Genomic DNA, 15724 nt, shown 5'->3' with positions numbered 1-15724 from the left:
GACCCAATAAAGCATTACACTTGAACCAATTGGTGAAGGTGACACAAGAAACAACAACTTGAACTTGGTGACAAGTTTTCCACTAAAACCAGGTTTCAAAAGCCTAAGAATGCTTATTGGTTTCTGACAAATTAATCTATTACTATAACATAACAATTTAGTCTAAAGCCAATTGAATATGATGGGATACAGTGCAAAGCATCTTCTTTTATCTATATCGATCACGCAAACAGCGCCCTCTAGAGTCACACTATTTGATAAGTTATGAAGTTCAGTGTTACATCTGACAGCAGGGAACGGAGCTAAATCATAATCTAATAGAGGTACCGTACAAGTACACTAATGTTATTATGTATAGCAATGTAGCTGGTTTATAACAATGTAACAACTGTACATAAAACATAAAACTACTCACTATTGACCATAATCAACTAATTCATGTAACCTTGAAAATTACATATAGAGAGACATAGGACTATTGGAGGAATGTTGTTGGGCAATAATGCAAAGTCCAACCAAGTAAAAGTTGAAGTAACCATTTGATGTAGAGAGTGGACTGTGGGACACTATTCTAAAGTTTTAGATGTGTTTATGTAGGCTAATGAAAAACATTGATGTCAACATGTTTAGATTCTAAACACATTGACAATGACATCAATGTCTTTTTCATTCAAGCATTTTTTTCCAGTCCACATTTAAAGGAGGTGATTTATTTGAATAATTAAATGTTATTGCGCTCTCTCTCTCTCTCTCTCTCTCTCTCTCTCTCTCTCTCTGAGAGTGAGAGAAAGAAGGAAAAGAGAAGAAAGTACCAGGAAAACTATACCGGGTATATTGAAATTTCATCTAATCAGGAAAGAGAACTGATACAGCATAAACACAATTAAACAAATATTAAAGGACCACTTCACCACTTTTCAACCTATCTTCATATAATAGGTCCTCACTAATAATCATGAAAAAATGGTGCAATGTTTTCTGTATCTCATAGGAGGGCTGTGGGCAGTTCAGAAACCGTCTTCCAGTGACATCATCGATGGGGAATACAAGCTAATAGAAACTGCAGGCTTTCTAGTCCTGAAAAGTTGCAATGCGAAAATGGAAGCCATCGTTCTCACGATAATGAAAATCTAAAACATTTTTGTAAAGAAATCTCGTTTAAAAATAAATCTGCCTAATGATGTCACTGGAAGACGGTTTCTAAACTGCCCACAGCCCTCCTATGAGACACAGACTGAGTAGAAAAAAATCGTCCCATTTTATCATGATTATTAGTGAGGACCTATTATATGAAGATACTAAAAGATAGGTTGAAAAGTGGTGAAGTGGTCCTTTAATGTCTAGGCAAAGTTGGACTTGGAACAATGCACAATTGAAATTGATAAATGAATTCCTCTCATGGTGAATCAGTTCTCTTTCTGTTTACAGGGAGAACTATGTTGTGAACAAACACTATATAGCAATAAGCTATACCCTATCAGATAATAGAACCATTCAACACGAACCTTTTTTTTTTAACCAAAACATATCACTTACAGCACCTGAAGAGTGGTGTGTATCCAACAAGAAATTGTTCTGCCTCAGGACGTCATATAGTGTTTTTTATTATGAATTTTGTAATGTTTTCTGACAGTTTTCAATAACAATCAGCCATCATAATCCATGTTATCATTGTAATCAATAATTACAGTCAATGTTCCAATAGTAACATAGTAATAATATAAGTTATTAATGCAATGTTTTGATCCATTCTTAACATCACACTTAAAAACGACAGGCTTTTTATTTACCGACAGGTTTAGCACTGCACACTGATAGGCTATACACAGACAGACAGCAAGAGACACGGAGGGCAGAGTGAGGGAGAGGTGAAGGAAGGGTTGGGAGGGAGGGAGGGAGGAAGAGAGGAGAGAAGGGAGGAAGGAAAAGTGCGGAGAAGCACACAAGTTGTACATTCATTTAAAAAATAAGTTATGGAAGGGACGGAATGTAAAAATCAAGTTCTGGACATGAGAGAGAATCGTGGTGGAGTGAAAAGCCTATAGTTCATACTTCGTCATACACTTCGCTGAAAATAATAGTTTCTCCAACACCATCATACAACAAAGTATAGGCCTACACACTATATAGGCTTAAGAAGAGAAGTGACAAAGTAGTACCTATAGCTTTCACAACAAATGTGCCCTCCTTTTTTTTCTTTCTTTTTTTAATTTTTTTTACTGCGATTCAGATATTGACAAGTTTTTGAATTACAACAATAAAACACACAAATTAATAGACATCATCAAGCCGGGCATTATCATCCTTATTACTACTACTATTATTATCATTACGTATTCTGATGCTGAACTGTAGATGGGATTTACTCCAATAAAAAGAAACACTATTACTAAACCATAAGGTGTGTAAATCAATATATATTCCCTCTCGAATTGTGCAGAAAAAGAGGAAGTGTGGCTTCAATAATAATAGTAATAATAATATTATCATCATATTTATAATATTCATCATTGTATGTACAGAAACAAATCATTACAATCAATACAATCAAAACTGCCCAAGCTGAGCTGACATTCTGAAGACAGCAGGGGTAGCGTTGTGGTGTGTGTGCGTGTGTGTACACTACAGTTTGTGTGTGTGTGTGTGTGTGTGTGTGTGTGTGTGTCCTCTTATTTACTTGTGTTGCGTTGTGTGGTATACAATAAGAGGAATGTGCACTGAGTGGAACAGTGTGGTGTGAATCATTTAGATGAGAGGTTCTGAATTCTGGATGCTGGTGAACCAAAGTACTGCCAGTGCTAGTTTTCATTTTAGAGCTTTAATCTAATTATATCTGAATGCCGTGAACTACCTGATAGAATAGAAACTGAGCAGTAGTGTGGGTCCTTAGGACCAGAGATGAGAACCATTGATTTAGTCACATTCTTGGGGTCATTGTGGTGTGTGTGTGTTTGTGTGTGTGTGTGTGTGTGTGTGTGTGTGTGTGTGTGTGTGTGTGTGTGTGTGTGTGTGGAGAGTGGGAGAAGGGGGGTAAAAGTTATGGTGTCATGGTGATGATCATCGTAAACGCTATGTTATTAATCTGAGCCTTCACACAGGTCAAGATCAATTTCAGGTCAAGACATGGCCCAGAATTACACTAACATTAGATAACAATCGCAATACCTAAAGATAAGATCAATTCACTGCACGGGACAGACAGCATTATCATTTAGGTTTCAGCTAATGTGCATTGTTTTAAGCACAAATGCATGGTTTCGACCTACAATCTCATATTCTGTGACGTTAATGGAAAGGCACAGATTATGCGCTGCAATGTTATGCTAAAATCTTTAGTTTGAGAAAAGAGTTGTTTGCTTGCTGAAATGATTTTCATCGTACCAAATTAAAAAAATAGTACAGTACTGACTGGCTTTCATTTTACCTCCTGGCGTGTTCAAACCAGTGTACCATATTCTTTAAACCGTTATGTATTTTGTATAAGGAGGCTAGTGTTTCTGACCTCATAATGGTCACATGACCAGTAACCACTGACTTCGTAAGACGTTCACTCTGGGGGGATTCACTGTAATAGAGAAATGTATTGTATGTAGATATATTTATTCTCAACCTTTTTTAATTCAAGGTCTGATATGCATTAGGCCACGGAACCCAATCGAATCTACGTACAAATGGAACCAAATTGGCAATTTGGAACCCCCTTAAGGACCCCGGGGGTCCCTGGACCCCACATTGAGAACCACTGAAAAAGTGGAAGAAAGAGATTGTGCAGCAAAGAGACTCAAGTCACCATGATGTGGTGAGGAAGAAATGCTTGCGTGTGTGTTAACCCCACAGAGCTACACAATGCCATACTCTATGTTGTGAATTGCTTCCATATTAATCTGTGTCACTCTCAGGATTCACTCTACATATGATACTAAAACACAATCTTCTTTTGTGTTTTTGTTTTAGCAAAACAGAACAATCTCATTCAACCCGTGCTACACCTATACAGACTTCTTACCACCTTGTGATTTAGAACTGGTGCAACTGGTGAACTGGTGCAAGTCAGGCAGTTGACTTTACATCGACGGGTACAGTATACATTGTGCCATAAAACATTTAGGTGGAAAACAACTTCCTGCATTATTGTCAGCTATAGGTCACAGATGGCATAGTGTGTTAAGAGTATTACAGTGTGTGTGTGTATGTGTTGTGTGTGTTGTGCGTAGTGTTGGTAAGCATACATTCCTTAAACTAGAGGTGTTAGCAGTTGTCGATATTAAACATATTGAAGAGTGTGTGTGAGAGTGACGAGCCGGTGCGCGGTTTCCCGTGACCACTTGGCTCAGTAGCGGCGAGGGTTGCCGTCTCTTCCCTCCTTCTTGATGATGATTCGCTGGTCATCGCTGGCATCGTCAGGTGACTCCGCTGCCTCCTCGTCTTCCTCGCCTTCTCCTTCTGTGTCGGCAGAAATGCCCATACGAGACTCGTAGGACTACGGGTGAGAAAAATACTGCATTCAGACAAAGGGATTTAAACAGTTATACCATATGAAGACGCAGCGCAATAGTGTGTAGTGAAGCTGAAAGAAATTACTTTAACGTTGAGTTCCTATCCAACTAAACCTTAGCCTCACGTAGCGATACTAATATCACTGTGTGCATATTAGTCTCATCCCTCTCAGTATTAAATCTTTTTCTGCAATGTCCCGCCCCACATTTGCATCCTGGGCCCTGGTTGTTTATAGCCTGGTTCCAGACGAATCTGGTTGGCTCGTCACCACTTCGACCGTGAAGTCCTCCCACAATAGGCCTATCTCACAGCCCGCTTTCCACGCCCACTTCCGGTAAATAGTGGTGTCTTTAACGTTTTTTTCTCTGGAGAATCTAAGTACATTTTCTAATGTAAAAATGTGACAGACCAATATTATTATGAAGCAAACAAGATGGTAAATCAGCTCGAACAGATAGAACAAACCTTACCTTGAGAAAACAAAAGTTGTAGACTTCTTAAATTACCTCTGTTAACATGTAGTGTCTATGGAGTGACGTCACGCTATCACCACTAACCCCGAAAGGGGGCGTATTAAGGGGGGCGGGGAAATTCTGTGAGATAGGCTTATTGATAGGGGCCAGACTTAATCTGCCTGGGGCAATATGCATTGCAAAGGCAGATGAAGGCTGGCTACGTGAGGCTAACTAAACGTATCATTGATATGTCTGCAGTTCGATGGAAATGTCATGACCTGTGACCTGTAAAACTAGTTACCAAGGTTTAAGTCACTGTTACTGCTGTTATCTATTGCAGGACTGAGTTTTAGCCAATTGACAATTTAGGTTATTACCTCCATAGGGTTGACAATGATGGTGAGGGCTGAGTCGTCCCATTGGCCACTGCCCTCTTTAGTTGCGCCCCTGGCACCCTCGCCACGGCGATGGATGGAGCGGATTCGGAACACACCCAAAATCACCATGACAACCAGGAAGCCCACACACACCATGATAATGACTGTTGCAGCTCCCGGCACCACTGTCAGAAAGACATAGTAAGAGAGTAATAAGCACATCACTTCATCAATGATTTATTATGTGTCCCCTTTATGCCCATATATGGAAATCTCAGTCCCTTTATGGTCTCTAGAAACAGTCCACACTCACATGGTGATTTTTTTCTATAATTGTATTATTTACCGCAGCAACAGTCTCTGACAAAACGGACACATTTCGACTACCCAGGCCTTCATCAGCGTCTTGTCCCTATTATGCCCATATATTGAGATCCCTGATGTCATCAGTCAGTTCTGTACAACTGGATCTCCGTATATGTCATATTGGTGGTGGGATCCGGTGGTTCTTGACAACTGACTCTAACCGAACTGAGGTCTGAGGTCGAGCGGTTCTCAAGATAACTACAGACGGACGCACAGACATATATACAGTATGTACGTACAGATATATCACACATTTATTGTAAGATGTTCATTATGTTATAATAACCCAGTCAGACCAAGTGCAGATTCTAAGTCTATTTATATTCTTATTTTTAAACTTATTTGTATCTCTCTACTCTTGCCACTAGTACCCATCCTGTGTTTCATTACTGCTGTTGCTGCTACGCTACAACACCTGAACTACCCCACAGGGATCAGTAATCCCCTGAGATCCGGGTGGTCCTTTTTGTCCTCTGTAGTGGTAGTTTTTTTTTGCATCTCATTTCCATTCCTTTTGAGTAAAAAAAAAAAAGGTAAATTCTGTTGTCATTTGAAGAGAACCAGGGGTGCTTTTCATTTTATTTCTTCAACTTCCACATTATTTTCTTTTGTTATGTCCTAGGGTGTATCACATATATTTTAAATATGTCATTATTTTATTTAATGTATATGCGCAAATCCTGAATAAACAAAACTGTGAAGAAAACTTCCACAATCACCCAGTAATTGTGATCAACTCCTGGCTTTTTTTTCTTCGGCCCTGCCCCTAGAGACCTCCACAGCCACCCCTCTGTCAATATATGATATCATTGTAATCCTTGGTTTAGGATATTTGATGAAAAATACATTCAGTTATGGCGGAAAGTAAAATGGCAACCACGAGGTGTTTTGGTAATGGTTCCATATGTGAAAATATTCAGGACCCCAAACTGTAGAAGTGTACCAAGTTTCATGCTTTTACAATTCATCAACAATTCATCTAACATTCAGATACAGTATCTACTGGACAGGAAATAAAAGATGAAGTGCACCGTTCTTGGTTCCAGTGACACCTTGTGGTACAAGGCGTCAGTGCGTCCAGGTACATGTTGGTGTCTCACCTGAGTTGCGGTGTGGGTTTGGCAGGGTGTGACCACTCAGCTCTCCAGAGTGATGGGAGGGATGGAGGAATTGCTGCTGAGAAGCCAGCAGGTGGGAAGGGTGATACAGACTGTCCAGAGAGTGGAGGAAGTTTACCTGGAGGAAGACAGGAAGAGCAGAAATATGGAGAGGAGGTGTAAAACAGAATGCAATACAATTTAATTGGCTGGGATACTATACTCTGCCACTATGAATGTAACCCCATTGTACTCCCACACCTTTTAGCCCTTTGCACTGAATTAAATACTCCACTATCAAATGTGAGGATGTTTAGTCAATTTGTGACAATCGATCTACACGGTGATTACATGCAATGTCAGTTATGGATTTTCTGTCCAATTCACTGCTATCTTTACATTATATCTGCATGTGCATACCATCTGTGGTGCTTTTGATTTGCTTATTATGCAATAAGGAGCACATTGATGGATTTAGAACAATGTATTGATTATTACGCCTATATAAAACTGCAGAATTCATTTCATTCCTTTTTAATGGCCCAAACAGATGAGCCATTTTGGCTCAACAAGCTCACAATGCTTCATATCACGACTCGTTGAACTTCACTTTCAACTTTATTGTTACATCACAAGTTTACAGGTTGTACAAGTCAGTTTCGAGGGCCGCAGTAGAGAGGGAGGGTGAGTGGTTGGAGCCGGAGGCACTACTTGCATAACTGATTATGTAGTTTTGTACTTAACCACATGAACTCTATAGCATCCTTATTCTGGCTAACATTCTGTTAAAACGGGTGCTATGACAACGGATATTATTAGCTTCCCAAGTTGCATCGTTCCCAAGTAGGACGGTGGCCGACGGGCACAGGTCTAGTACTGTTAAAATTAGCAAACATTCGGCGAAAAAGCTGATCTCACAATGCTGATCTACAAGTTCACGATGTTGTGAGATTTGGCATACAGGAAAACAAAGGGGCACCCGACTCAAAGAGGTTAAAGAAGAATAACACTATGAATCATCCAACCCACATTTGAAATTTGAGATTTAGGGCTCTATTTCCGTCCCTTATCCCTAAACTACTTTGCCTTTTTTTTTACTACCGGTATTTTGAAAAAACATTTTTGAATTGTTAAAATAGCCAATCTACATCGACACGTTGTGAGCTTGTAGATTGCAAAGTAGTTCAGGGATAAGGGGTTTAGCATGGACGAAAATGGAGCTCTTAGTGCCTAAAACATCTAGGGCAGTATTATGCGTGTCTTAAGTACCAGGTCTTATTACTTAACTTAAGACCTGGAGGCGTGATCAATGCCATTTGGCTATTCTGAGTGGCCAAACAGCATTGACCACGCCTCCAGGTCTTAAGTTAAGTCATAAGACCTGGTACTTAAGACACGCAGGGCAGTATTATGCGTGTCTTAAGTACCAGGTCTTATTTCTTAACTTAAGACCTGGAGGCGTGATCAATGCCATTTGGCTATTCTGAGTGGCCAAACAGCATTGACCACGCCTCCAGGTCTTAAATTAAGTCAGTTCAACAGACACTTCTTTATTAGGGTAATAATGCCTAGTATTATCGTCTATTATCTCAACCATCATCTAGATATGAGCGTCTTCTGATGCCTTTAGGTCTCACCTCCAGTGTCAGCTCATTACTGGTGTACCTGCCGTTCATCTCAGAGCAGGACAGACGGAAACGCCTCTCAAAGCGAGCCGAGCCTTTGGCCAGACGGTAGCGGACTGAACGAAGGACGTCCTCATACACGGAGATGGATTCAGCCCCTAGACACAAAATAAGGAGGTGGAGGAGGGAAAAAAATACATTAAGTCAATACTGAACAGCTTGTGGTGCAATAGAATAGGTAGCGATGGACATGAAGATGTTTTTCTCTTCTCTTTCAACTGCTGCTGAATGAGCGGGATGAATGCTTTAAATAAACTTTCTAGTTGATAAACTGAGTAGTACCAAGTGTGTATAAATCGCCCAAAGAGGAAAAGGTACTTAAAGGATATACAGTATATATATATACATTTCTTAATGAAATACAAGCCATAGCCTGGACAGAGATATTTGTAGAGGTGAGGGGGGGCCCCATTTGCCTTAGGCCACTTGTATATGCCAATAGTACCTGTAATGGCGATGTACGCGGTGGTGTTAATGATCTCCAGGCCTCTCTCTCGCAGAACGTCAATATCCACCAGAAGCTCCTCCCTCTCTGGGTTTAGCTCCTCCCCCAAGGGCTGCACCTCGCAGCCATCCAAAGTGTGGGCCACGGCGTCCGACATCAGCGCTGTTGGACGAAGGACGCACGATGAGGAAGAGGAGAAAAGGAAAACTACAGGAAACTTACATAATCATCCTCGCCACGAGACAAACAGCTTGACTGCGCTCCGCAGATGGCCTCCCTCGCAGTTCAGTTCATTTCCATTTACACGTCGCCGCGGATGGGTTGTGCACAGGCTGTGAGCTTATTAAGTCTGTTTGACACCATTAAAGTCTCATAAATTGCTGTGAGACTGCAATTCAGGAAAGGGAGTGTTAACTTTACATACTGTTGGAGGTTATAAGCTCAGGCGTCAAGATTCAATGTTTGCAGGCAAGATACAGCAAGATAGATATAAATACAAGACAAATGAAAGTTGTGATGTAAAGGGCTAGAAAACGACCATTGAAGTACTAGAATGGAGATGGCATACTCATTTCCCGTTCCATTTTATTTTCCCATACTTGTAGCTTCATTTTGATTTGCTCTGCAGCAAATTTAAACCAAAAGTGTTTTTCTTGTTTTAGTTTTTTTCCTGAGCCAATCACCCAAACCTATGGGAAACTAATCTGGAACAGTAAACGTTATGCATAGAGCCTATCTTTGACCTGAATAGAGTACCAAAGTATTGATGTCACTTGTTCATCCCCTGGGTCGCAGAAGGGGTTCTCTCTCTTAAAATAGTCTCATATAATCATTGTGGTCCAAAAACAAACAAAATGTCTCTGCGATATTGTCGCAGAGGTGGTTCTGTATTGTTTATGATAGACAGTCACTCATATAGTCATATTTGATAGTCTGTTTCTGGCAAAAAATATTATTAATTGGGTGGCAGTAACTGTAGTGTTTTCTCGCCGTCAGTTGATTCTTCATATCCATATGAGTCAAACCGTCAGGATCATTTGTTTCTTTTTGGAGCACAGTTCTGATTAGGCACGATATTAAAAAAAAGGCTTTGGGAATTCAGGATGGGTAGAACAAACGTGACCCAGGTAGGATGTGTAAATTCGTCAGACTTCGGTAGCTACTCTGTGGAGCGGGATTTAGCATTTGTAACACCTGTGTTTACCCTACTATTTCATGTGGCTCCCATGAAAAAAGGTCTTACCGTCTTAGCAATAATAAAGAATAAATGCCTCTGAGGGCCTGGCTCAGATGATCTATTAAGCAGTGATGATATGCCAGTCAATCTGTGTACGTCTTTGTACAACAAATATAAAAAAAATATCTGATCTCACAATGCGTCACATCATGACAGGTTGTGAGTTTGTAGATCTGCTATTTTGACACTGTGTGACAATTTTTTTACAATGTATGAAAATATGCCCAAATAGGGATGTCAGGGAGCATGTGTTTAACACATATTATTAATTAAATTGTTAAATTGTGATATTATAAATATCAAACATATCCAAAGTGAAATTTGTGTATTTCAGTCTGACCAGAAGCAGGTGATAAAAAAGAAAATTACCAGAGGGGGCAGGGGGGTATCAAAAGAAGAGGCATGCGATAAGGGTTCACTCTCCTGATGCCTGAGGCAGTAGACTCAGGCATAGACTAAACTCCAGTTGGTAAATGGTAAATGGTGCATTTATATAGCGCCTTTATCCAAGGCGCTTTACATACATACATACAGACCATAACCTGCTGAAGTGTGCTTAATGCTCACTCATTGAAAGTCAAGTCCTGGTAAAGGGCAGTGAATTGTCTAATCTGCAAAACTCACCTCCCCCTTCCATCCCCTGTGCAGCCGTGTTGACGGCGTGAGACAGCGAACAGACGATCCTGAGCTCGGGGAAGAGGGGGACACCGTGGGGACCCTCAAACTCTGGGGCAGGACGGGCCAGGTGGGGTCCGACCCCAGACAGAGAAATCTGTGGAGCGTCGGGTTGCAGGACCACCAGGTAGCCCTCCAACATCTTCAGAGACAGACAGCTCTCCTCATTGAAACACCTGGGAGGGAGAGAGAGAGAGAGAGAGAGAGAGAGAGAGAGAGAGAGAGAGAGAGAGAGAGAGAGAGAGAGTAGTTTGGAATTATCATTACATGCAAGGTGTGACTAATTGCTGTTGAAATCCCCAGCTGAACATAATTCATTAATCTGCCATAATGATTTGGACATGGTCAAAAACGCATTCAGTCAAGCGAAAGTTCTCAGACAGTTGGGATTCTTAGCATTCTAACCAGGCCAATACTTATATTGCGTGATTACATACAAAGTCTATGCAAAGACGAGAAGTACGGGTGCAGCGCGACCTGGCGCAGCACAAACGGGACGAACCAAGGCGAATATTTAAATTCAAATCTGAACGCACCTTTAGGCAGGGGTCTTCAACGTTTTTCAGGCCAAGGAGAACTTCGCTCAGAGAGAGATGAACCAGGGACCCCCACTACATATTGTATAACATTGTGTTGGAGATTCAACTTTTGGTAATACAATATAACTTATACAATTGGGGTGGTTGTATTTAGTCTCCCAGTTTATCTATTTAGACATTTTCGATGTCATGTCATGTCATGTCATGTCTCACCTAGACACAGGATCTGAACTGATGGCCAAGATTACATTTATCCCCTGAGCAAGCAGGCAGGCTCTTAATTATGGTAAAATGTTCAGCAAACCGGGTTCAAATCTGGGGTAGAAGAGGAAAGTTAACATCGCCCTACTGTTGTAAAATTTATTTTGTATCTACTCTGTACAATATATAAGATAAGACATCACATATTACAAACGGCTGTTGTGAAGTACTAGCCTTCACAACAGCAATTTATCAACTTATATCACATGAGCGTGTGCAGCCGACAACTGTACTATCTGTGAGGGTCAGCAGCTGCTTATATCAGCCTCTCCAGAAGGGCCTGCTGTTTAGCCATCTGGGAACTGCTGGCCTTAAATCAACCTAATCTTAAAACACACACACTCACGGACAAGCACGTACACACACTCGCACGCGCGCACGCAGGCACGCGCACACACACACACGCACGCACGCACGCACGCACGCACGCACGCACGCACGCACGCACGCACGCACGCACGCACGCACGCACGCACGCACGCACGCACACACACCTCCAAACTGTTGAAGTCAGACTAAAAGATCCGTCAAATAATGCTTGTGACCTTGAAACTGCAAGATTGTAAAAACAAGTGAAAAGAAACGCTAGGGATAAAAAACAAAAGAAACAATCCCTCCTGATTCTTTGCCAGGTAAACATTGTAATCTTAAAATAGTTTCAAAAAAATCAGTCCCTGCAGACAGTCGGATATCTGTAAAGCCGGGGGAATTAGTCCACATACCTTTGTCAGTATATCTCTGCTTTGAGTATTAAGCAATATTACACGAGAGGGTGTTCTTTATCGTCATTAATGCACGGCTGCGGTGCTACAGCAACTCCGAAACACAGCACAGAAGTGCATTAATGACGATAAAGAACACCCTCAAGATCACAGAGTCTGCTGTGCTCTGGGAGAACAGAGCAGGTGATTTATTGGTTTTGATTAGGTGTTCCTATACTGTCGTTTAAGAATGCTGTTTCAACCAATCAGATTGCTATCTCGAAACGACCTGTTGTATCATAACAAGTATACCACTCTGTTATTGGGAAGTCTGGCTACTGCAATTGCATTCACATTATTTTTGGGATTCTTCTGGACTGGAGGTGAGAGCCACTGGTAAGTGGAACATATCCTTGTCATTGTCAGGTGGAAACCATGTATCTCCAGTCCACATTTTGTTTTTATTTTATCGAATTCAGTGGTCTTTGTGTTTTACAAATATTCAACCATTTAAAATAAAAGTTCTAAAAGCTCACAAAGCATCGTCAAACTTAGAATATAATGACATTCCCAAAATAGGGACTGTTAGGTGCTTACAAATACACTCTTGTCTATAATGTGTTATCTGTCTGTTCATTAATGTACTCTGTCTTTGCTCTGTCATAGAGCTGTGACATCGCTGACCCCTGCTGGGGTAAGGGACACCCGTCAATCACCTGAGGGCTCTGGGTGCCACACCCTGTGGCAGCTGTGTCCTGTTACATGATTGGGAGGAGGCTACAAATAGGAGCATGTGGCCAGCAGCTCACTCTCTCCCCAAACACCCATCAGAACAGTTGTGTTTCCCTCCCTGCTGAGTTTGTGTGTCTTTATTTCAGTTACAGGTGGGCTGGTCGTGAGTACACTTTTGACGTTTTGAGTTTGGTTAGTTTAGTTTGTTCTTGTTTTGTTGTTTGATAGTTTATGAGGAGTCTGGGCACTCCGACACGCACATAGTGCGTAGCTGCCCAGGCTCCCCACCTTATTAGTTGTGACCAGCCCATCCTTTGGTTTGTTTGTTAGGGTTTTAGTTAGGTCTTCAGTTTACTTTAGGATTGATTTTGGCATTCATTAATTCACCAGTGTAGAAGTTCCTTCAGTCACTTCTTTATCCTTTTGGTTATTCAGCGTTCCTTTTTGGCTTGTAAATTCATTCATTCATCCCTCAATTCATTCATTGCCTGTTTGGTGTTCAGTACATGCTTTATATGCCCATTTCAGTTTTAAATAAACCTTTGTAAACTTTTGAACTGCCTTGTGTTGACTTATTATGGTATGGTCCGGGTGTTCGAGCCAAGTTCTTACGGACCGTAACATAATAATGGGGGCTCGTCAAAACATTGTGTATATGGTATAGTAAGTAGGCATTTGAAAAAAAATTGAAAAATAAAAAAAAACTAAAGCTTAGATGGGGGCAGTTTTTTGAAATTTGAAATTGTCAGGTGGGTGCATTTTTTTCAGAATTGGGTAAAAGGCTTCGAACATAATTTTTTGGAACCATGGAGTTTGAAATTGAGGATTTTGTAGGTAACCCTACCATGGGAGTATTTGATCGCTGTACAAAAGCACATTTGGGGGTAATTGCAGATTATTATAAAATCTCTGTAAATAAGGTAGAGAAGAAGCAATTACTTAAGCAGACGGTGTGGGAGGGACTAGATAAACTGGGGGTGCTTCCTGGTTGTCCTGAGAGTCCAGAATCTAGTGAACCTGTGGGTGGGAAATCGATGGATAATCTTGTACGGTTAAAGGAGCTTGAGCTAGAAATGAAGCGGGTCGAGTTTGAGCTAGAAATGAAGCGGGTCGAGCTTGAGCAGAGCAAAGTGAATGCTAACGTTGCCATGGAGAGGTTTCGGATTGAGGAGGAAAATAAGAAGGTCATTCGGTTACGGGAATTGGACCTTAAACCTCAATCTGGTGGTTTTGATGTAAGCAAGAATATTCGCCTGGTCCCGCCATTCTCTGAGAAGGAGGTGGATAAGTATTTTACAATGTTTGAACGTGTTGCGGTGTCATTCAGGTGGCCTAAGACTCAGTGGACTATGCTGTTACAGTGTGTGTTGGTGGGGAAAGCGCAAGAGGCATATGCATCACTGTCAGTGGATGATAGTCTCAACTATGACACTGTGAAAGAGGCTATTTTGCGCACATACGAATTAGTCCCTGAGGCTTACAGGCAAAAATTTAGGCGGTTGAGAAAGCCAGAAAACCAAACTTATGTTGATTTTGCTCGAGAAAAACAGTCCCTTTTTGATCGCTGGTGCATGTCAAAGGGTGTTAAGGATGTTTCCCAGATGAGATCTTTGATACTGATGGAAGAATTTAAAAACTGTCTTCCTGATCGAATAGCAACATATCTCAATGAGCAAAAGGTTTCTGAGGTCTCTAGTGCGGCTGTGCTAGCAGAGGAATATGTGCTCACACATAGGGCTGTTGGGGAGCAGCGGTACTCTGGTGGCAAACAGGGGGAACGCAGTTATGGTAAAGATAATCCCAGGGGTCAGGTACCCAAGACCTCTCCCTCTATGCAGTTGGAAGGGGGCAGTGTTTCAAGGGATAGTGACGGTATGCAACAGCAGAGTGAATTTGAAGACAATGACAAGGAGGGGCCGATGTGTTACTACTGTAAAAAAAATGGGCATATTGTGAGAAATTGTCTTGCGCTTAAGAGAAAGGAAGCAGCTAAAGCAGTAATTTTGTTGGATAGGCAGCAGGTACTGGGAGAATCTGGGGGGCCCAAAGAGGGTCATGGGGTGTTTTCTCCTTTCATTATGAAGGGGTTTGTATCTGTGGGAATGGGGAAGAAATTTCCTGTGAACATCTTGCGAGATACGGGTGCTAGCCAGTCGCTGATTTTGGAAAGCGTGTTGCCATTTTCAGAGGAAACGCGTACTGAGTCCAATGTACCCCTTGTGGGTGTAGGTATGACACATTTTGGGGTACCTGTACATAGGGTATACCTGGAGTCCGAGTTGGTTTCAGGCCAGGTGGAAATGGGAATACGTCCTCAACTCCCAATAGATGGGATATCTGTGATTTTGGGGAATGATCTAGCCGGTGGAAAATTGTTGGTTACCCCTGAAGTAGTACCAGTCCCTATGGCACAGCGCAAAAATGATGTAGGTTCAACATTCCCAACTGTTTTTACCTCTTGTGCAGTCACCCGGGCTTTAGCTAAAAAGGTGGCAAGCCACAGTGATGAGATCAACCTGAGCGAGAGTTTCCTTGTAGAGCGGGATGAGGGGGGAACTGACGGCGCTGTTGTGGGTGGGACCGACGTGGTGACCGTGGAGTCGCAGCAGGCCAGTGCCCCATGCGAGGCAGAGGTGTCCCTGTCCATTGAGCCAGGA

At 41.7% G+C, this 15724-nt stretch overlaps 1 protein-coding gene across 1 annotated transcript in view; it reads right to left on the bottom strand.

The window, feature by feature from the left end:
* Nucleotides 1–1605: 1605 nt before the first annotated feature.
* Nucleotides 1606–15724, bottom strand: part of clstn3 (calsyntenin 3) — a 54397-nt gene continuing 40278 nt past the window's right edge. Inside the window, exons 14-19 of the mRNA XM_079502963.1 lie at nucleotides 10784–11010; nucleotides 8923–9084; nucleotides 8430–8575; nucleotides 6796–6931; nucleotides 5330–5514; nucleotides 1606–4480 (exon numbers count right to left, since the gene is read on the bottom strand). Of these exons, the coding sequence (XP_079359089.1) occupies nucleotides 4331–4480; nucleotides 5330–5514; nucleotides 6796–6931; nucleotides 8430–8575; nucleotides 8923–9084; nucleotides 10784–11010 (1006 nt within the window). The 3' untranslated portion in view covers nucleotides 1606–4330. The remainder of the gene's footprint in view (nucleotides 4481–5329; nucleotides 5515–6795; nucleotides 6932–8429; nucleotides 8576–8922; nucleotides 9085–10783; nucleotides 11011–15724) is intronic.

The sequence above is a fragment of the Electrona antarctica genome (assembly GCF_951216825.1).
Source record: "Electrona antarctica genome assembly, chromosome: 6".
Lineage (NCBI taxonomy): Eukaryota > Metazoa > Chordata > Actinopteri > Myctophiformes > Myctophidae > Electrona > Electrona antarctica.
The sequence above is the reverse complement of the archived record's forward strand: the minus strand, read 5'-3'. Positions and strand labels throughout refer to the sequence as shown.